The 21,790-nt window shown below is 45.9% G+C and overlaps 2 protein-coding genes across 2 annotated transcripts; both read left to right on the top strand.

Annotated features, from left to right (window-relative positions):
* The first annotated feature begins 2,480 nt into the window (after positions 1 to 2,480).
* LOC135699956 (uncharacterized) lies at positions 2,481 to 5,366 on the top strand. The gene is made up of 3 exons (XM_065220282.1): positions 2,481 to 3,507; positions 3,554 to 4,466; positions 4,580 to 5,366. The coding sequence occupies exons 1-3, from the start codon at positions 2,481 to 2,483 to the stop codon at positions 5,364 to 5,366; spliced, it is 2,727 nt and encodes a 908-aa protein (XP_065076354.1).
* An 11,950-nt stretch (positions 5,367 to 17,316) lies between these two features.
* Positions 17,317 to 20,717, top strand: LOC135699955 (uncharacterized). The gene is made up of 2 exons (XM_065220280.1): positions 17,317 to 20,199; positions 20,259 to 20,717. The coding sequence occupies exons 1-2, from the start codon at positions 17,317 to 17,319 to the stop codon at positions 20,715 to 20,717; spliced, it is 3,342 nt and encodes a 1,113-aa protein (XP_065076352.1).
* The last annotated feature ends 1,073 nt before the right edge of the window (positions 20,718 to 21,790 follow it).

Below are 21,790 nucleotides of genomic sequence, written 5' to 3'. Positions count from 1 at the left end.
GCTCTTGATAGCTAGCTGCTTGCGAGGAACCTTTCGTTGTGTACTGGAGTCTTAAGTCTTAATTTTCTCTGGAAGTTGTAGTGACCGAGCACGATTTTTTGACTACGTGCAACCGTCGCAACAATAGCCAACCGAATGCTAGTGCAATCTTCGTCTAGCCCATTCCAGGTTAAGCCCCTTCCAACTATTCATTCTCAATTAACGCCGCATTCTTCTTCCATCTCTATCGTTCACACTCTGTTTTAAACATTGAATTGCACTTCAATGCTCCATAAACGGATCATTATATGCATCGGTTGCATTCAGAGTATTTCTGAGGAGAGTTTCTCCTAAGAGTTCCTTCCTTTGGTTTGTTTTTTTCCGTCGATCTTGTTTTCCGTGCTGAGCACCAATGCTACCGACGTGCCAGGAAGGCAGCTCCCACACCTGGACCCTACCTATCGACCCATCAACTCATGAACCGGGGACCAACGGCTTTACTTCCCATCCGAAGGAAGGTGTGATCAGAGATGTTATGCCTCAGAACATCCCGGCGGCGCCGACTGGGATTGAACCCAGGCCTGCTGGGGTGAGAAGTAATCACGCTTACCACTACACCACCGGCGCCGTTAACTTCTCCTAAGAGTAGTTCAAAGTTCAAAATAATTCTGAGGAGAACTTCAGAGTAGTTCTGAGGAAAATTTCAAACATAATTCTGAGTAGAGCTTCAAAGGAACTCTGAGGAGATCTTCAAAGTAATTCTGATGAGAACTGCAGCGTAATTCTGAGGAATGTTTCAGAGTAGTTCTGAGGAGAAGTTCAAAGTAGTTCTGAGGAGAACTTCAGCGTAATTTTGAGGAAAATTTCATAGTAGTTCTGAGGAAAAGTTCAAAGTAATTCTGATGAGACCTTCAGATTAGTTCTGAGGAGACCTTTGGAGTAGTTCTGATGAAGACTTCAGCGTAATTTTGAGGAAAATTTCATGGTAGTTCTGAGGAAAAGTTCAAAGTAATTCTGATGAGACCTTCAGAGTAGTTGTGAGGAGACCTTTGGAGTAGTTCTGATGAAGACTTCAGCGTATTTCTGAGGACAATTTCAGAGTAGTTCTGAAGAGAAGTCCACAGTAATTCTGATGAGAACCTCAGAGTAGTTCTGAGGAAAAGTTCAAAATAATTCTGAGGAGAAGTGCAAAGTAGTATTGAAGAGAACTTTAGCGTAATTCTGAGGAAAATTTCAGAGTAATTCTGAGGAGAACTTCAGAGTATTCTTGTGGAGAGCTTCAGAGTAAGTCTAAGGAGAACTTCAGAGTAGTTCTGAGCAGACCTTCAGAGTTGTTATGATGAGAACTTCAGAGTAATTCTGAGGAGAACTTCAGAGTAGTTCTGAGGAGACCTTCAGAGTAGTTCTCCGGAAAAGTTCAAAGTAATTCTGAGGAGAACTTCAGAGTAGTTCTGATGAGAACTTCAGAGTAGTTCTGTTGAGAGTTTCAGAGTAGCTCTGAAGAGAACTTCAGCGTAATTCTGAGGAAAATTTCAGAGTAGTTCTGAGGAAAATTTCAGAGTAATTCTGAGAAGAACTTCAGAGTAGTTCTGAAGAGACGTTTAAAGTAGTACTGATAAGAACTTCAGCGTTATTTCTGAGGAAAATTTCAAAATAGTTCTGAAGAGAAGTTCACAGTAATTCTGAGGAGAAGTTCAAAGTAGTACTGAAGAGATCTTTAGCGTAATTCTGAAAAAAATTCAGAGTAATTCTGAGGAGAACTTCAGAGTATTTTAGTGGAGAGTTTCAGAGTAAGTCTGAGGAGAACTTCAGAGTAGTTCTGAGCAGACCTTCAGAGTAGTTATGACGAAATCTTCAGAGTACTTCTGTGGAGAGTTTCAGTGTAAGTTTGAGGAGAACTTCAGAGTAATTCTGAGGAGAACTTCAGAGTACTTCTGTGGATAGTTTCAGTGTAAGTTTGAGGAGAACTTCAGAGAAGTTCTGAGGAGACCTTTAGAGTAGTTCTCAGAAGAAGTTCAAATTAATTCTGATGAGGAGAACTTCAGCGTAATTCTGAGAAAATTTTAGAGTAGTTCTGAGGAGAATTTCAAAATAATTCTGAGGAGAACTTCAGAGTAGTTCTGAGGAAAATTTCAAAGTAATTCTGAGGAAAATTTCAGAGTAATTCTGAGGAGAGCTTCCAAGTAGTTCTGTGAAAAGTTTTAGAGTAAGTTTGAGGAGAACTTCAGCGTAGTTCTGAGGAGACATATAGAGTAGTTCTCAGAAGAAGTTCAAATTAATTCTGATGAGGAGAACTTCAGAGTAGTTCTGAGGAGACCTTTAGAGTAGTTCTCAGGAGAAGTTCGAAGTAATTCTGAGGAGAACTTCAGTGTAGTTCTGATGCGAATCCTCGCAGAATCTGGTACCTCCCTGTGGGGGTTGTGACCAACTCGAAGAAACCAGGGAATATACACATCGTTTGGGACGCTGCTGCCAAGGTCGACGGAGTTTCGCTAAACAGCATGCTGCTAAAAGGGCCGGACCAGTTGGTGTCGCTGTTAGGAGTATTGTGCCGCTTCCGGCAGTTCAAGATTGCGGTGGGCTCTGACGTGAAGGAAATGTTCTCGCAGATTCTGATGCGTGCGGCTGACAAGCATTCGCAGCGAATCCTGTGGCGTTTGGATCCAAGTCAGGACCCGGAAATATTCCTGGTAGATGTTGCAACGTTTGGGTCGACATGCTCACCAGCGTCGGCACAATTCGTGAAAAATACGAACGCTCGGGAGCACAGTGTTCGATATCCCAGAGCAGCGGAAGGAATACTGCAGAGAACGTACGTGGACGATTACCTCGATAGCTTTGGGTCGGAAGAAGAAGCTCTTCGTATTTCTGAGGAAGTACGTCAGATTTTCCGCAACGGTGGGTTCGAATTGAGGAACTGGATCTCGAACAACGAAGGTGTTCTGGATCGCCTTGGGGAGACTCAAGCAGCTACCAGTAAAAGCTTGGTAACTACGAGCACCACTACTGAACGTGTGCTCGGAATGGTGTGGGACCCAGTAACGGACGAACTATCGTTCAGCACTCGAATGAGCGATGAAGTTCAATATCTCCTCGAAAATGACAGAATCCCAACGAAGAGGCAAGTGTTACGCTGCGTCATGACTCTGTTCGACCCGTTGGGTTTATTGGCCACATTTCTGATCCACGGCAAGATTCTGGTGCAGGACTTGTGCAGGTGGATCAAGATGATTTCGTACATCGCGAACGTTCGCATTCCTCGCTGCTATTTCCCAGAAGCGTCAGCACCTTCGTATGAAGTTACTGAACTTCATGTCTTCGTAGATGCCAATCCGCTTGCGTATTCCTGTGCGCTGTACCTGAGGACAATCACCGCTGACGGCACACCCCAGTGCACACTGATCGCTGTGAAGGCGAAAGTAGCATCACTCAATGACTATACCGAAGCTGGAACTTCAAGGATGTCTCCTGGGAACAAGAATGATGAAGTTCGTGCAAGCCAACCACTCCATTACCATCAGAAGACGAGTCCTGTGGACGGACAGCTCCGTTGCGCTTTCGTGGATCCGCGCAGATCCGAGGAACTATCGACCGTTCGTGGCCAACCGGGTCGGTGAAATTCTCGAAAATACAACAGTCGATGAGTGGAGATGGGTTCCGTCGGAGTCTAACGCAGCAGATGAGGCAACAAAGTGGGGAAGTGGACCCTACTTCAGTAGCGACAGCAAGTGGTTCAACGGACCGGAGTTCTTGCACTTCCCGGAACATGAATGGCCGCATTCTACGGATCTAGTCGTGGATACGGCCGTAGAACTTCGATCATCAGTACTCTTTCACACCACTTGGGAAGCTGTGATCGCCTACGAGCGGTTCTCCAAATGGGAGAGGTTGCAGCGTAGTATGGCTTACGTGCTACGATTCATTTTCAACGTAACCAAGAAGGGAGAAAAACGCAGTGGTCGATTAGCTCAACAGGAGCTGGATGATGCCGAAAATGAAGTTCTGAAGCAGGTCCTAAAAGAAAACTTTGCAGATGAGGTAACAACGCTGAAGAATAATCAAGTACTACCGGAAGACAAGAAGGAATCGATTGACAGATCGAGCATCGTTTACCAACTGATGCCAATGATGGATGAACGGGGCTTGATGCGTCAAAACAGCCGGATTGCAGCGGCGAAGGATATTCATCACAGCGTGCGCTTTCCAGTAATCCTGCCAAGAATGCATCGCTGCACGGAACTTCTGGTCGCACGCTATCATCGGCTCTACCGTCATGCAAACTCCGAAACGGTAGTGAACGAAGTCCGCCAGCTGTTCATCATACCGAAACTGCGATCGGTGGTAAAGCAGATCGGACGAAGCTGCCAATTCTGCAAAATTCGTAAGGCACTTCCGACTATTCCTCCGATGGCACCACTGCCACCAGCACGGTTGGCCATACACGACCGTCCATTCAGTTACGTAGGAGTGGACTACTTCGGCCCATTGTTAGTCAAGCAGGGTCACTCGAATGTAAAAAGGTGGATTGCGCTCTTCACTTGCTTGACTGTGCGCGCCGTTCACCTCGAAGTGGCATATCGTGTATTTCCTGCATCCGAAGATTTGTCTGCCGCCGAGGATCGCCTGTGGAGTTCTTCAGTGATAACGCTACGAACAGCCACGGGGCTGAACGACAGCTTCGTGAGCAGATCAACGAAGGAGTAACAGCAACGTTCACCAGTGCCAACACGAAGTGGACCTTCATTCCGCCAAGCGCTCCGCACATGGGCGGTGCATGGGAGCGACTCGTCCGTTCAGTGAAGGCGGCGATAGGGGATGCGTATCGCGAAGGAAAACTCAACGATGAAGAGCTGCAGACCGTGATCGTGAAGGCAGAGGGCATTGTGAATACTAGACCACTCACGTACTTACCACTTGATTCTGCGGAATCTGAATCGCTTACTCCGAACCATTTCCTGCTGGGGAGCTCTAACGGGGTCAAACAGCCAAGCGTATGTATCGAGCCTCAACAGGGGGTTTCTCGGGATTTGTGGAACCACATCATGCGGCAGCTCAACCGATTCTGGCAACGCTGGCTGAAGGAGTACTTGCCGGTGATGAGGAGGCAGACCAAGTGGTACGATGAAGCCCGGTGCGTGCAAGATGGAGACTTGGTGTTGATAGCGGATGAGGGCCAGCGGAATGGCTGGACTCGCGGGATCGTGATTGAGTCGATCATAGCACCGGATGGTCACGTGCGCCAGGCTATGATCAAGACTGCGGGGGGAGTTCTTCGTCGGCCGGTATCGAAACTGGTGGTACTCGATGTTTCAAGTAGCAGTGCGGTCATTGAGGCCAGTGGACCGCACTCGGGGGAGGATGTTAGCACAGGGACATTGACTGATTGAACGTTTTGAATTGGCAACCCGGCCGTCTGAACATCACGACACGAGCGACGAGTCTACGCGCGACAAACTCTCTGTGTCGAAACGTCAGTCTGCAGGAACGAAAAAGAAAGAATTGAACCAGATATACGCGGGTGAAAATTACTATAGAAAGTTAAATTAGTTAATCCTAGTTGCATCTAGGTTAAATCTAAATAGTTACTACGGCTAGTGAAGGTAATTTTGATGGACTTAAAAACTTAAACAAGAATTACATCTACTTAGGATTATACAGCAAGCGGTTGAATGCTGACCAGAAAGGCCATTCGAGCGAAAATCGCCACTGAATTGTAAGTTCTATTCTAACCTAAAAACAACTTGTAAAACTAAACCAAAATCAAATTATAGATTCGAACCACACACACAAAATTAAATATATAAGCTGTTCGGAAGTCAGTGCGGGCCTTTCACTTCTCAGCGATTCAACAATGGGAATGTAGAAAACGGCCAAGGGTGACAAGCTAAAGGGGCTAATTAAAAGATTTTCTATTTAACAACTTTAGACATTGAGAAGTAAGTTTAGTTTCAAGAATCATAGACAAATATTTTTGCTATGAAACTGTAACAGATTGCCTGAACTCTGTAATCAGGTTAATAATGTAAAGTTCAAGATCTCGAAAGATTTCCAAGGTCTCATTAAAACTTATAAAGTTTTCTGAGTTACAGAATCATGAAAATTATCCGCAGAATGCTATGCTGAAAAAGGTAACAATTTTTGAAAGTGAAAGATTGTAGTAAGAAATTCTTATAGAAACCTTGAGCTTGAGCTGAGATCTTTCTGCACGGCCAATGATATCAACCCAAATTTGAGTTCACAACATCTTAGGATAGTTTTTTTTATAGTTTAATTTTGTCGAAATTCCTTTATGAAGAGCTTTTTGAGTGTGTTGATTTATTTCCTTTTAATTCCACTATAATTGCTTATCTTTTCAAAGATACGCGTATTTCGTCTACTACTTGCAGACTTCATCAGTGCCAAGTAGCCAACATCACTTTGTTTATCTTTCAAGGCTCATTCGCAGTAACTACACGAAGCCAGGTTTTGTTTAACAAAATTACTTAAAACTAACATTAGTAGAGCAGGAAGCGATTCGTCTGTAGATAGTTTAGAGATGAGAGTTTAGTGGAGGATTCAACATAATTAAAAAATATTTATGACGAAATTTTGGGAAAATTCGAACGGAATTGCAATTTAAATTATAACGGCATCAAAAACCAGCACTTCTAATGAGTATTTCAAACCGAGGGCATCCCAAAAACAGTTCCAAAAGATTTCTAACATGAAATCCAAGGGAAACTCAATTTGATAATAGTTTCAAACGGATTCCTAGCAGGGCCCAACAAAGTCACTTTCAATCGAAAATCGTCAAGCGACGACAAAGCTGACAACCATCACTTACAATTGAAAGTCCTTTCTATCTTCTCTTCGAGCAAATCCCCTTAAACATCAACAGAACCACTTTCGATCAGTTTTCCTGCTGTTTGTTTTGGCCTGACTTGTGTTCATTTTGTCTTTCATTGTCAAATGAACTTACGTTCCGTTACGTTACGTCAAATTTATCATTGTCGGGCGATTTGTTTACCCATCAATATGGGTATTTTTGGAATTGGGGTGACGTCTAAAGATCGAAAATCGATATGCCACGCCATTTTAAAATCCAATATGGCGGCTTCCAGTTTAAGAAAAAGTGGGATATACTGTCAAATATCCATCATATCCATATCCATCAGGTATTTTTGGAATCAAGATGACGTATAGAGAATGAAAATAGATAATCAACGCCATTTTGAAATCCAAGATGTTGACTTCCGGTTTAAAAAAAACTACAAGATGGGGTTGTACGCAATGGTGACGTAGGGCTAAGTGGTCTTACATAATAAATCTTATTTGTTAACTGCAGCAGGAGCTTGTGTTTTGTGTAGGAATAGGTATTTGAGCGGGGTTCTCTCTGTTTATACTCTTTAAATTGACGCGCTTGACATAGATGGCCCACAGCGACTCACGAAGAGCTACTGATTCCGATCAATAGCGGTGCGGCTTTTTCCTCCTTCTATGGATGCTCATGTGGGCTGCAGCTCGCTTTCGTTGTGTACTGGAGAACAATGTTCAACGCCACGTGCCGAAAGCTCTGCTGCTGCGGCTGTTAATGCCAACGACCGGACATCACCACACACGATAGTTGGAACTGAATTCGATCACCGGTTGAGGTCAGCCTTGATCGCTAGCTGCTTGCGGGGAGCCTTTCGTTGTGTACCGGAGAACACCACCACTCACCACGCGGTGATTGAATAAACACCGTTTGGTGAGACCGGATGCAATTCAACTTTGAAATCTGTGCTAGGGAAATCGCTTTTCACATGCAATCGGTGGTAATTTTAATTATATTAGCAACAGTTGCACATTCTTGCATTTTTAATAGTGACATTTTTAAAAATAATAAAGTCTTTAATTTAACAGATTGTTAGAGGAATCTGAAAATGAGCAGCGAACTATTGGCGGAATAAAAGAATATGGATCTTATTGTACTGGCGAATCATATAAAACGAGTGCCTATTTTCAAGAACATCCAAACTGAATCAGACTGAGTATTTATCAGGACGATTTAGAAGTAGGAAACGGGTTGAGTAGCAGAGCAGGCATCAACAAAGTGTCATGTCTTGCGTTCAAAGTTCAAAACTTTCCGGACAAGTATAATAGCTCTCCAAAAAGCATCTTCCCAACGCTCTACTGTACATCAGTCGATGCGAAGAAGCACGGGTACAACAAAATATTACAACCATTAATTTCCGACTTAAAAAAGCTTGAAAAAGGGGTTACGGTATACTACAATTCAGAAAAGTTTGTCCTCAGAGCTACCTTGGCGGTGTTTTGTGGTGACACGTTAGCTGTTCACGAAGTCTTCAATTTGCTTGGACCGGGGGCCAACTTTTTTTTGTAGAATTTGTACGATTTCACGGCCTTTATTCAAAGAAGATCCTCATTTCCAGCATCCCATCCGTACAAAGCAATGGTACGATACTAAGATAACGCAGTTGGAAAACGGGGAAATTTCAACATCAGATTGCGGCCTGCATCCCCAAGGATGCATACTGAATGAATTGGAAAATTTTCATGTCTGTGAAAATTATGCACTGGACGTGATGCACGACATTGCGGAAGGAATTGTACCCTTGACGATACAATTAGTTTTGAGTTTTTACTTCGAAAGCAAAGACATTAAAATCGATGTATCTTACATTAATTACCGCATTAATACATATGCTTATGGATATGTTGACAAGAAAAACAAACCCTCAGCAAACTTCACGGAGGAAATGCTGAACAGACCAAAAGCCTGTAAACTGAAACAGACGGCTACTCAAAATCTTCAACATCTTCGATCATTTCCGTTCCTTTTCGGGCACTTGGTTCCAGCGGATTGCCAGTATATGTCCTTAATCGGACGGATGATTAATATTGTAAGGATTCTGAGCTCCCCAGTCGTGTCGGATTATTTGCTCGCTGAACTAGAAGATCATATAAGCTCATTTCAACATTCATTTTACACGAAATTTGATCAACGAATCAACAAAAGTCATCATCTAGAACATTATCCGTACTGCATTCGAAAGAGCGGCAGCATGAAGCAGTTCAATTGCTTTCCATTTGAACAAAAAAATAAGCCATGCAAAATTCAGTCTGCTACATGCCGGAATTTTAAGAATATTTGCAAAAGTTTGGCAAAGCGTCAAGGATTTAGCATGGTATTGGACATTATTGACAATCCTTTTACAGATAAAATTCATTACACAACTGGCAAGTTAATACATCGCAATGAAACTCTCAGCAGCCTTTTTCTACATGAAAGTCAAGAGGAGTTCGTTTTCACACCGAAGATTGTATCGATCAATGGAATCGAATTTCGATCAAATTTGATTGTCTGTATAAAAAATCACAACAATATGTTGTATCCGATATTTGCTATCATTCGCGAAATAGTAATTGAGAACAATTGCATTAATTTTCTGATGAAAATTTGTGAAACAACTGGGTACAATGATTTCTACGAAGCATATGAAGTGGAGCTTTTGGAGGAAGATAGACTGCTTCAAAATACAGAAATTCATCAGCACACCACGTTTGCTTTCTGGACACCGTATAATAGCCAAACCAAATTTATATCCCGTCGTTTCTATTGTCAGGATTACTGAGTATATCTGAGTAATATTGCTTCACAGAAATAGCTGCTCTTACTTTAAATTTATTCATCATTTTCATTCCAGACGACGAAGAAATTAACGAACCTGAATTGTTCATGTCCTTGGACTCATCAAAATCATCCTTAAAATTCAAAAATCCACTTCGACTGAACACATAATAGAAGAAGAGTACTTGGAGCACACCGAAGAAGATACAGTTAACACCACTGAAGAGCCAATAGAGTCTGATTCCGATGGAAATAATGGAGATAATGCACCTCAAGGATCTAACAGCGAAACAAACCCTTACACTGGAATCACCATGGAGCAGGTATGATCACATATCCTTTCATTAAGTATATTCACAGTAAAAAGCATTGTCTTGTGTGCTTTCCTAATCAAAGCCATCATCAGATAATTTCACTGTTTATTAAAACATTTCATTAAAAAAAAAATAGCACACTGCACTTAAGTGATATAGTTCACACAATATATCAATCTTTACTAATCTAAAACTTTACCTGAAGGTGGAAAAAGCTGGCATGCGGGTAGTGTTCGAAGACGGCAAAGCTAAAATCTTCAACAACTCCGAACTGGTAGCTTGTGGTGCGCGCCGGGACAAGCTTTATGAACTGGATTTTTACTCGTTGGACCAAAGTGCGTGTGAGACATCGTTGCTTTCGTGCGGTCGAATCAGCAAAGACTTCAAGTTGTGGCACCGCCGGTTCGGCCACATCAGTGAGAAGAATCTCAAAGTTCTTGCTCGGAACGGATCGGTAGTGGGTTTAAAACTGAACCCGGATAAGAAAAGTGACATGATCGTGTGTGGACCCTGTGTCGAAGGGAAGCAAACCCGGCAACCGTTTTCGTCGCGCGGTGAAAAGCGTTCGTCGCGAGTGCTCGAGCTGGTCCACTCGGACGTATGTGGACCGGTTACGCCAGCAGGGCTGTATGGATCGAAATACTTCGTGACCTTCATCGACGACTGGAGCCACTTTACCGCCGTGTACTTGATGGAGTCAAAGAATGAGGTGCTGGAGTGTTTCGTGGCGTATGAAGCCATGGTGACGGCCAAGTTCGAGAGGAGGATTTCCCGCTTGAGAAGCGACAACGGCGGTGAGTACTGCGGAATGCGTTTCAAACAGTTCTGTAGGTCGAAAGGGATCCAGCAAGAGTTCACTGTGCCGTACACCCCGGAGCAAAATGGGGTTAGCGAGCGCATGAACAGGACCCTTGTCGAGAAAGCGAGAGCGATGCTGCAGGATTCGGGAATAAGCAAGGTTTTCTGGGGTCAGGCGGTCCAGACGGCTGCGTACCTGATCAACAGGAGCCCGACCAGTGCGCTTGATTCGAACCGAACTCCGTTCGAATTGTGGGAGTCGCGAAAGCCGGATATTTCGAAACTTCGAGTATTCGGATGTCGAGTGTTTACTCACATTCCGAAAGAGCTGCGGAGGAAATTGGATCCGAAATCGTGGCAAGGCATCTTCGTTGGCTACTCTCCGAATGGCTATCGGGTATGGGACCCGAAGAAGGAAGCAATCGTTGTGGCTCGAGACGTGGTGTTTGTGGAGACCGAAGCACCATCGAAGGTTGATGGCCGGACCGAGGGCCGGGCAAACCCCGAGGGCGAATTCTTGTTTTTGCCTCGCAGCCGGAACGAAGAACTGGATGAGGATCTGGAAAGTCGGAACGCTGAAACGGATGAAGAAGAATCGGATGAAGAAGGATCGGATGATGAATTCGGAAGCTTTTCGGAAGATCCAGCTGAGGAAGATGCGAATTCGAATGCAGAAGCAGAGCCGGTGGAGGAGTCTACGCCAGTTGATGGAAATCGGCCGGTACGTAACCGGCAACCACCGAAATGGCACGACGATTTCGATGTCGAGTACGCGGGATTCGCATTGAGTGCTTTGAACTATATCGATAATATTCCGAGCACGATTGCTGATCTGCGGAAGCGCGAAGACTGGGGTCGCTGGAAGGAGGCGATTGAAGATGAGATGGATTCGTTGAAGCGCAACAACACCTGGACGCTGACGCGACTTCCTGAAGGCCGAACTGCGATTACCTGCAAATGGGTCTTTCGAGTGAAGCATGGAAGCGGCGAAGCGGGCGACCGGTACAAGGCCAGACTCGTGGCTAGGGGCTTTAGCCAGAAGAGAGGGTTTGACTATTCCGAGACGTATTCTCCAGTGGCGAAGCTGGATACCCTTCGAGCTGTTTTGGTCTTGGCGAATAAGGAACGCATGCATCTACACCAAATGGATGTCAAGACTGCGTTCTTGAACGGAGAACTCAACGAGGAGATTTACATGGCTCAGCCAGATGGGTTTGAGCAGGGGAAAGGCCTCGTTTGTCGTCTTAATCGTTCCTTGTATGGCTTGAAGCAAGCGTCCCGCGCGTGGAATGAACGGTTCCACACATTCATAGTGAAGATGGGTTTCGTCCGCAGCGAGAACGACCAGTGTCTTTACGTACGAGGCGAAGGGAAAAACAAAGTCATCGTTGTGCTCTACGTGGACGACATTTTGATGGCCAGCTCGTCTCTGAAAGTCTTGGAAGCTGTGAAGCGTGGATTTTCGGCGGAATTTGAGATGACGGATGCAGGAGAAGTAAAGCAGTTCTTGGGAATTTCCGTGGAACGAGATGCGCCGAACGGGATCATGCGGATTCATCAGCGCAACTATTTCGAAAACTTGCTGCAACGTTTCGAGATGAATGACAGCAAGCCGATATCCACGCCTTTGGAGAATCGGTTGAAGCTGACGCGAGGAATCGAAGAACAGAGGACGTCGAAGCCGTACCGCGAGCTCGTTGGCTGCTTAATGTACGCTTCGCTAACGACGAGACCGGATCTTTCAGCAGCCGTGAACTACTTTAGTCAGTTCCAGTCTTGTCCGAACGAGAATCATTGGGTTCACCTCAAACGGATGTTAAGATACGTCAAGGAGACTCTGGATGTTGGACTGATCTTCCGGGATGATGAGTGTTCGCCAGTGTTGAAAGTATATTCGGATTCAGATTGGGCTAACGATTTGGTTGATCGTCGTTCCGTAACCGGTTGCATCTTCAAGTTGTTCGGTTGCACTATAAGCTGGATAACACGGAAGCAGCACACCGTGTCATTATCATCGACCGAGGCCGAGTTGTCGGCGTTGTGCACAGCAGCTTGTCACACGCTGTGGCTGATACGCTTGCTACGGGATCTGGGCCAGAAGATCGATGAGCCGATAGTGGTTCATGAAGACAATCAGTCTACCATTCGGATCGCCGAGGACTGTCGTGATCATGGCAGACTAAAACACGTTGACACCAAATATCATTTTTTGAAGGACTTGATACACCAGGGCGTACTGAAGATTAAATTCGTCGGAACATCAGAGCAACAGGCTGATATTATGACGAAGGGACTTCCGCCCTCACCATTCAAGCATCTACGATCGTTGCTAGGACTAGGACGATGCTGTGGTTGAGCAGGGGTGTTGAGATGGCAACCACTGCACCTTTGGTGCCCCTCTTTTTCCTACACCACTGTAGTTTCTTTTGCTGGTGTTCATTATTCATTTTTCATCACTTGTAAACAAAACACGAGAGAATACACATTAACCTTTTTATCGCTTCTTGTAAATCGCGTTGTTAATCGTTTTATTCCTCCTGGTCCATCCGAAACCCTCTTTAGTAAGGTCGACCTTTTTGAGGGGATCTAGTTCCTCCATACCAATCCTGACCGCTACTCGAACCCCACCATATTCACCGACACTCGCCGAAGCAATTGTGAAAATCTGATTTATGTATACGCAAACGAAACTGGTTCGATCGAATTTTCATTCTTTACATCAAACAGCAGCATAATTCTAGCGCCTCCAGTATAAGAGCCTTTACCCTACGCAGTTCAAACCCCAATTGCTCCTTAAATTATGCAAAACCAACTATGTAACCTCATACCAACGATTGTAAACAAACGGAATCGCCATAACATAAGTCACACCCACCACCATAGAAACCACTGAAAAAAAAACCACTTCCCAAGTGTACACAAGACTAACCGCGGAGACTGCGTGTATTTGTTTTCGTGCTTAGCGCTAATTAAGTGGCTGCTCTCCCAGAATTTTTCTCCGCAAAATTAACTTAATTATAAACATGGCAGCACGCACACATGGTCTCCTCAGCTCAGAGCATATATCAAGTTTCGAAATGTTATGTAAAGAAGCTCGGCTAAACAAGCTCATGCCTTTGAATGCTAATGCGAGTTGAGAACTCCGGGCAGGGATGACGGGAAAATTGCTCATAAAACGAGGACACCCAAGCTAATTTATCACTCGACTCAATTCTAACTGACTGTGATGAAAAATGAAGTGCTTGCTGGAATTACTCCCTTTTCAATTTGTAGCAATTTTCCAGCTATTTTCGGAGGTCGAAAGCACAAACATAAAGGTCTATTTTCTCCCCTATTAATCTTTATCTCCGACAATCAAGAGACCCCCTTCTTCCAGTGACCAGCGGTGAAGACACTGAAAAAAATACCGACGTTGAAAAAAGATGGCAAATCACCTCGTTAGGGAAGTAAGTCGAAAGGATGTTATTAATAGACTACTCTCGGGTTGCCTCCATCGCCGGTAGTCTGCCGGTGTGAAAGGCTCTTGAGAGAAATGGTGTTGTTGATGGTTCTATACGCCGTTGATGCTTTTATACTTTCTTTGACAGCGCGGGGCGAGAACGCACGAGCAGCGGAGCATGGCCATCAAGTGCTAATTAACGGCCCCGTCTAGTGCATTAACGAAGCAGGGAGAAAGCTTTAAAGCTTTCTTTTGTTCCTTCTGCAAGCCAGGGGAACAGTTTAGAATAACTTTTCAGCCGTCGACTACGCGGCACCCTCGTCTCTCTTGTTTGGAGAGAGATAAAGAGTGGGGGGCTCGTTGCGGACTTTCATTTTTTATTGTTGTTTATGTTGATCATTCCGTCGTAAAATTTGATATTAATTTTTTAAACCTACACGAAACGAAAATCAATTATTTTATCCATGTGTTTCACCTATACATTTTTGTCAAAACATCAGCCATTCCATAAGACAAACCACATAGGTCCTACAAGAATGCATAAAAGTTATGTGTGACCGCTTATACCTTTCATTTGACACATGATCTTCATTAACTTTTTGCAAGGAGTCTGCTTGTTAGTTGACTTATACATTTTATGAATAATCAGCAATAGAAATTTGCCAAAAGGTATTAGGAGATTTCTATCGATGTAGGTCTGGCGAAGACAAATCGTAGTTACCTTCAGACTGCTGTGATGCATTTCAAATTACAGATGGGCATTGCGTTCACGAGCGGTTCTAAAGAACTAGTTCTTCGCTAAGAGAAGAGGTGACAATACGGGGGTGAAAATGAACCACTTTTCTGTCAAACGTGTGATTCCATTTGTGTGGCTACTGAATAGCCGTTAGCCATTGCTGCTGGCATTGTACGATCCCCCGAGGAAGAATAGTGTGTGATCACCGGCAAGCAAAGCATTGTTGCTGTGCCTTGCTTTGATAGGAGAAGTGTGCTGCAAATAGCCTAATAGAATTTGCCCGTAGTGCGGCACAAATTGAAGAGTGATTATTGATTTTTTTTTGGCCTTGTTGGCGGCAAGGCAGATACGAACGACACGTTAAAGTGACCATAGTGACAGTGTTTTCACCGATCCGCGAATTCGCGACGCAATCCGTGTATTGCGTCGGGAAGGAGCAATTCGCACTCGTCCGCGTCGGGAAGGATTATTTCGATATCGCCCGCGTCGGGAAGGAGCATTTCGAAACCGTTTTTCGTGATCGTTTCGAACTAGATCGGTGCAAAATGCCGGACAAGAAGATCGAAAAAAGGCTGACTGATTTGGAAATCGTGAAGAAAGGCCTGTACGTGCATCGCGATGGCGTTGAAAGGTTTGTGAAGGACTTTCAAGAAGATCGTGATTCATGCCAGATACCCGTGCGGCTTGAATCTCTGGACAGAGTGTACCACGAATTCCTGGAAGCGCAAGGTGAAGTCGAACGGTTGGATGACGAAGAACAGCTGAACGATCACCTGACGGAACGAGCCAATTTCGAAGCACGTTACTGTTCGGCGAAAGGCTTCTTGCTGTCCAAGCGAACAGCAGATGCCAACCAAGTGGCACTCAACTCATCGATCCATCATGCACCAGCCAATCCAGGTACATTCCACCTTAGACTTCCGCAGATTGACCTCCCCAAGTTTAACGGGGATTTCTCGAAGTGGTTGTCGTTTCGAGACACCTTCACGTCGATGGTGCATTCGAATGCGGATATTCCCACCGTGGCAAAACTCCAATACCTCATCCAGTCACTCGTAGGCGAGGCACGCAAGCCGTTCGAGAGCGTGGACATCGAGGCCGATAACTACGCTGCCGTGTGGGATGCCCTGCTAAAAAGGTATGATAATCGTAGATTTTTGAAAAAGCAGCTTTTCCGTAGTATCCACGACTTCTCATCGTTGAAAAGGGAATCCGCCAACGAGTTACACGAGCTCGTGGACGATTTCCAGCGGCACGTGAAGGCCCTGGCAAAGTTGGATGAACCTGTCGAGTATGTGGACACCCCCTTCGTAAACATCCTGTCCTACAAGCTCGATCCAGCTACTCTTCGTGCGTGGGAAGAAAAGACCAGCCAGCAAGACGACGTCAAGTACAACGACCTTGTTGAATTCCTGTACCAGCGTGTACGAATCCTGAAATCCGTAGCATCCGATCTGCTGCAACGCTCCCAGCCGGTTCAAGCAAAGGTGGCCGGCAACTTTCCTCCTCCAAAGAAGTACATTCAACCCAAGGTCGCTGCCAACGCTGCTGCATCTGATAGCAAGCCAAACTTGCCTTCTTGTTTCGCTTGTTCCGAACGACACTTCCTCTTTCAGTGTCAAGTTTTCGCCAAATTGCCCGTCAGCCAGCGGAGAGAGCTGGTATCCCAACGAAAGCTGTGTTGGAATTGCTTCCGAACTGGTCATCAAACCAGAAACTGCTCCTCGAAGTTCTCCTGCCGAACCTGTCGAGAACGGCACCATACGTTGCTGCATGATTCATCCCAGTCTGGTAAGAGTTCGTCCACCCCCGCCGTGATGTCTAATTCCCATGAAACGGCACAAGTTCCACCCATGTTGGCTACTCCAGGACCGTCTGCCTCATCCCAACAAATAAGCATGTCGGTTCAGTCCCACGCCAGCACGGTTCTCCTTGAAACAGTCGTTCTCCAAATCGTCGACGATCACGGACATGTTTTCCAAGCCCGAGCTCTACTGGATTCCGCTTTGATGTCGCATTTTATGTCTAAGGATCTTGCGAATCTGCTCTCCAGCTCCCAATCCAAGGTTGATGTGTCCGTAGCTGGAATCGGACAATCCCTCCGGAAGATCAAGCGTACAGTAGCCACCACAATCCAGTCAAGAGTCGGATCGTTTTCCACGAAACTCCATTCCTCGTGATCGAGCATCCCACTGCTGATCTACCCACCATGTACGTGCAGATTACTTCATGGAACCTTCCGAACGTGCAGTTAGCTGATCCTGAGTTCCACATTCCCAACAAGAACGACTTAGTCATCGGTGGTGAAGCGTATTGGGACCTACACACCGGTAAGAAGCTCGATCTAGGTCCAGGCTTACCCCACATCATCGAGACATGCTTTGGTTGGACATTCTGTTGTTCAACTTCTCAAGATTCCTCTAATATGATGGTATGCCAAATGTCTAGCACTGATGCACTTCTGGATGCCACTCTCCAAAGGTTTTGGGAGATTGAGACGATTCCGAACCAATCCGTTCATTCCGCTACCGAGAAGGCCTGTGAAGAACTCTACATGACAACCACAACCCGAGATCCTACCGGGCGATACGTAGTTCGCCTACCAAACACGGACAATCCGGAAGTCATTCTGGGAAATTCGGAATCCATTGCCGAACGCCGATTCCTCAACTTGGAACGCCGACTCGAGCGTGATCCTAGCACCAAATCCTCCTACCACCAGTTCATGGCGGAATACGAGCGTCTCGGACACATGGTACGGCTCGATGAACCTGTGGACAACACGATGCCGCACTGCTACCTTCCGCATCATCCCGTGTTCAAGCTCTCGAGTACCACCACGAAGACGAGAGTAGTGTTTGATGCATCGTGTAAGACAGCATCGGGCTATTCGTTGAACGATCTACTTCTTGTCGGACCAGTCGTTCAAGACGATTTACTGTCGCTCGTCATGCGGTTTTGCTTCTACCCCATTGCCCTCAACGGTGACGTCGAGAAGATGTACCGTCAGATGCTTCTCCACAAGGCAGACCGACCGTACCACAGGATCAAATGGCGCAAGGATGCATCCGAAACGATAGCTACCTACAAGTTGCAGACCGTGACCTACGGCACTGCTTCTGCCCCGTATCTGGCCACCAAAACTCTCCAAAAATTGGCGAGTGATGCAGGTCACTCATTCCCTGCCGCTGCGGAACCAGTGGCCAAGAACTTTTACGTCGATGACATTCTGTCAGGTGCCGATAATATCGAGTCAGCCATCCAAATTCGACGTGAAGTATCAGCGATGCTCGGTTCTGCTGGAATCCCAATGAAGAAGTGGGCTTCGAACTCTGTCGAAGTCCTTGAAGATATTCCACCAGAAGATCGATCTATCCAGCCATGGCACGACCTACAATATCCACAATCCGTCAGCACTCTCGGTCTAATATGGGAACCCGGGACTGACATATTTCGGTTCAAGGTACAGTTACCTCTTCCGGCTGCTGTTCTCACCAAGCGTAGGATCATGTCCTACGTGGCTCAAATCTTCGATCCGTTGGGACTTGTGGGTCCCGCTGTAAGGAAAGCGAAGCTCTTCATGCAGTGTCTCTTGGCGCTGAAATCCTCTGACAACGAACGCTATGATTGGGACCAACCTTTGCCTCCAAAACTGCAGCAAGAGTGGAAAGAGTTCCACACTACCATCGACCTGCTTCGTGAAGTTCGAGTTCCTCGATTTGCTTCCATCATTGGTGCAGTCAGCATCGAGCTTCATTTCTTCGCTGATGCGTCAGACAAGGCCTACGGAACGTGTTGCTATGTTCGTGCCCAATCTATCCAAGAAGTATCCGTGAAACTGCTGGTCTCCAAGTCCAAGGTTTCGCCCCTAGCAGCACGCCATATGATAGCCCGACTGGAGTTATGCGCAGCTCATCTTTCCACGCACCTGTACAAGAAAGTCGCTTCGTCCTTGCAAACGGTTCCAACTGCTTTCTTCTGGTCGGACTCGACCACCGTGATACAGTGGCTCCGATCATCACCTGGACGTTGGAAAACGTTTGTAGCCAACCGTGTGAGCCAAATCCAAGCTGCTACTCCAGTTGATAAGTGGAATCACGTAGCTGGTTCCGACAATCCCGCTGATGACATCTCCAGAGGATTGGATCCAACCGAACTTCTCCACAAGGCAAGGTGGTGGAATGGTCCATCCTGGTTAAAGGTTCCACCTGAGCTTTGGCCTGCAGGAGCGCTCCCTACGAAAGAAACAGCAGAAGTGTCCCAAGAATGCCGCAAGATTCCCATCGTAGCGATGACGGCCATCCAAAGCACATTCCACGAAGATTTGTTCTCCAAATACTCCAGCTTTTCCAAGCTTCGCCGTACGGTCGCATGGTGGTTGCGATTTCTGCAAGCTCTTCGTGACCATGCAATTCTTCGTCGTTCGAATGCAATCAATCCAGGTGTGCTCAAAAGGTCAACTGATTCATGCCAGCCACTCAACTCCGATGAACTCCACTCGGCTGACCGAGTCCTTTGTCGACTAGCGCAGCTGGATAACTTCCAAGAAGAGCGGAACGATCTTGTCGCTCGTACAAACGTAACGAAATCGAGTTCGTTGAAGTGGTTGAAGCCCTACGTTGATGAATTCGGATTGATCCACGTCGGAGGACGCCTCGACAATGCCGAACTACCTGAGTCTACCAAGAACCCTATCATCCTAAGCGCCAAACATCCGTTAGCCAGTATGCTCGCTGTGCACTGTCACAAAACCTTGCTTCACGCTGGCCCGCAATTGATGTTGGCTACCCTCCGCCAGAAATTTTGGATTCTGGGCGGACGAAACCTCGTCAGACGCACGTACCATCAATGCATCACTTGCTTCCGTAGCAAGCCGAAATTGATTCTGCAAACTGTAGCAGATCTACCAGCATCCCGTGTCACTCCGACGCGTCCTTTCTCCGTCTGTGGCGTAGACTACTGTGGGCCGTTCTATGTCAAGTCGGCAGTCCGGAAGCGGGGTCCAACAAAGGTGTATGTGGCAATTTTCATCTGCTTTTCCACACGATCCGTCCACATTGAGCTTGTGAGCGATCTTACGTCTGCCGCATTCGTCGCCGCACTGCGTCGCTTAATAGCTCGAAGGGGGAAGATTACCGAGCTGCACTCCGATAACGCCACGACCTTCAAAGGAGCTTCACACGCCTTGCATCGAGTGTACCAAATGCTGAAGCAGGATGCCACTGACCGAAATCATATCCTTTCCTGGTGCACAAACCACGAGATCCGGTGGAAGTTCATTCCGCCACGTGCGCCTCATTTTGGAGGCCTCTGGGAGGCTGCGGTGAAGAAATTGGCAATACGAATCTTGCCTATGAGGACATGCTCACCTTACTACCGCAGGTTGAGATGTGCCTCAATTCACCACCATTAACGCCCCTGTCCTCAGAACCATCGGACCTGGAAGCCCTGACACCCGGTCACTTCCTGGTAGGTTCCAACCTCCAATCCGTTCCCGAAGCAACATTGGTCAACATTCCCGAAAACCGGCTCAACCATTGGGAACAAACTCAGCGCCACCTCCAACGAATCTGGGCACGTTGGTACCCGGCATACCTCCAGCAGCTGCAATCCAGGGCTGTTCAAGGCTGCAAATCACCTAGCAAAATCGAGATCGGACGGCTTGCCGTGATCAAGGACGATTGCCTACCACCCGCTCAATGGTCCCTCGGCAAAATTGTGAAGGTCCATCCTGGGAAAGACGGGATCGTCAGAGTGGTCACGCTGAAGACTGCCTCCTCGGACAACGTCGTGCGACCCGTACCCAACGATCAGTCCGATGCAACAGTCGGAGACCATTAAAGCAGTACCAAACTGGCTCGAGGCTCATGTCAGTAGAAACCAGGTAATTACCATTCCAATAAATCTAATCTACCCGTATGATCTACCTGGTCTTCTTTTTGTTTTCGGCTGACGACAACGAGGTCAACGCACTATCTATATACTGCATCGCCGCTGTTAAGATCAACCGATTGAACAGAGAGTCGAGCAAACAATCCTCTCAGGCGACGCAGATACCACTAGCAAGAGAAGATGCATAATTAAAGTGATTTAGTGAACAAGTATTAGTGTTGAAATGATAGGTCTATTTCAAAGGTGGCCGGAATGTTGAGGCCTTACCGTAATCCTAAATCTAAACTATATATATTTAAGTTAAAGATTGTCAAACCTACCCTAAAGCTACGGCTTATATACTTATAAGATGAGAGAGAGAGAGTAATAACGAATACCAGTGTCCGTACACAAGCATTACACTTGATCACCCGATCGATGAGAGGTCAGTGAACAACACGATAAAAACAATCAGTCCAAACCCAACTCACAGCGTGAATACACGGTCGATTGTGCGTGACAAAACGAAATACAAATTTCTTTATCCTAGGTCCGAAAGTAGGTTTTAGTGCTTGTCCGCGACTTTAGTGCAAAGTGGGAAAGCAGAAGATTTCAATTCCTCCAACGGTGCGCGATCGATGTGTGCTAGTCTTGCGCTCTAGTGAAAGAGCGAAGATAGCAAAATAAGTGCAAGTAGTGTAGCCATTCTACTGGCCCTTTTGGCAGCCGTTTCGACGGCGAAGAAAAACCTTCGGTCCAGCAATTACAGCCAACTGGCTTGTACAGTGTCTAACGCATAATACCAGCCAATTTTGCTACATTAGCGTCGCAATAAGCGATTTTGTAATTCATCTCACCCACTCTTCGCTCTTCACTCTTCGCGAAGAGGCGGTCAGAAAATCGCTCATTGTGACTCTTTTGAAGCTAAATTTTCATGTTTTGTGTGTCAAACATAAACTTTACAATCTTTTCTTGTTACTTACACATACAAAATATTATCATAATATCTTATTATTCCGTAATTTCATAAAACATGTTTTTCG

The sequence above is a fragment of the Ochlerotatus camptorhynchus genome, unplaced genomic scaffold, assembly GCF_037179485.1.
Source record: "Ochlerotatus camptorhynchus isolate MF236.1 unplaced genomic scaffold, CSIRO-AGI_Acam_v1.1 ptg000124l, whole genome shotgun sequence".
NCBI lineage: Eukaryota > Metazoa > Arthropoda > Insecta > Diptera > Culicidae > Ochlerotatus > Ochlerotatus camptorhynchus.
The sequence above is the reverse complement of the archived record's forward strand: the minus strand, read 5'-3'. Positions and strand labels throughout refer to the sequence as shown.

Excerpts from the sequence above, each read along its gene's own strand:
- LOC135699956 (XM_065220282.1), top strand. The coding sequence starts at position 2,481 with ATGCTGCTAAAAGGGCCGGACCAGTTGGTGTCGCTGTTAGGAGTATTG. Across the intron at positions 3,508-3,553 it reads CCATTACCATCAGAAGACGA|ATCCGAGGAACTATCGACCG; the intron begins GTCCTGTGGACG and ends GGATCCGCGCAG. Across the intron at positions 4,467-4,579 it reads GTGGACTACTTCGGCCCATT|ATTTGTCTGCCGCCGAGGAT; the intron begins GTTAGTCAAGCA and ends CTGCATCCGAAG.
- LOC135699955 (XM_065220280.1), top strand. The coding sequence starts at position 17,317 with ATGTCTAGCACTGATGCACTTCTGGATGCCACTCTCCAAAGGTTTTGG. Across the intron at positions 20,200-20,258 it reads GAGGCCTCTGGGAGGCTGCG|GTTGAGATGTGCCTCAATTC; the intron begins GTGAAGAAATTG and ends TTACTACCGCAG.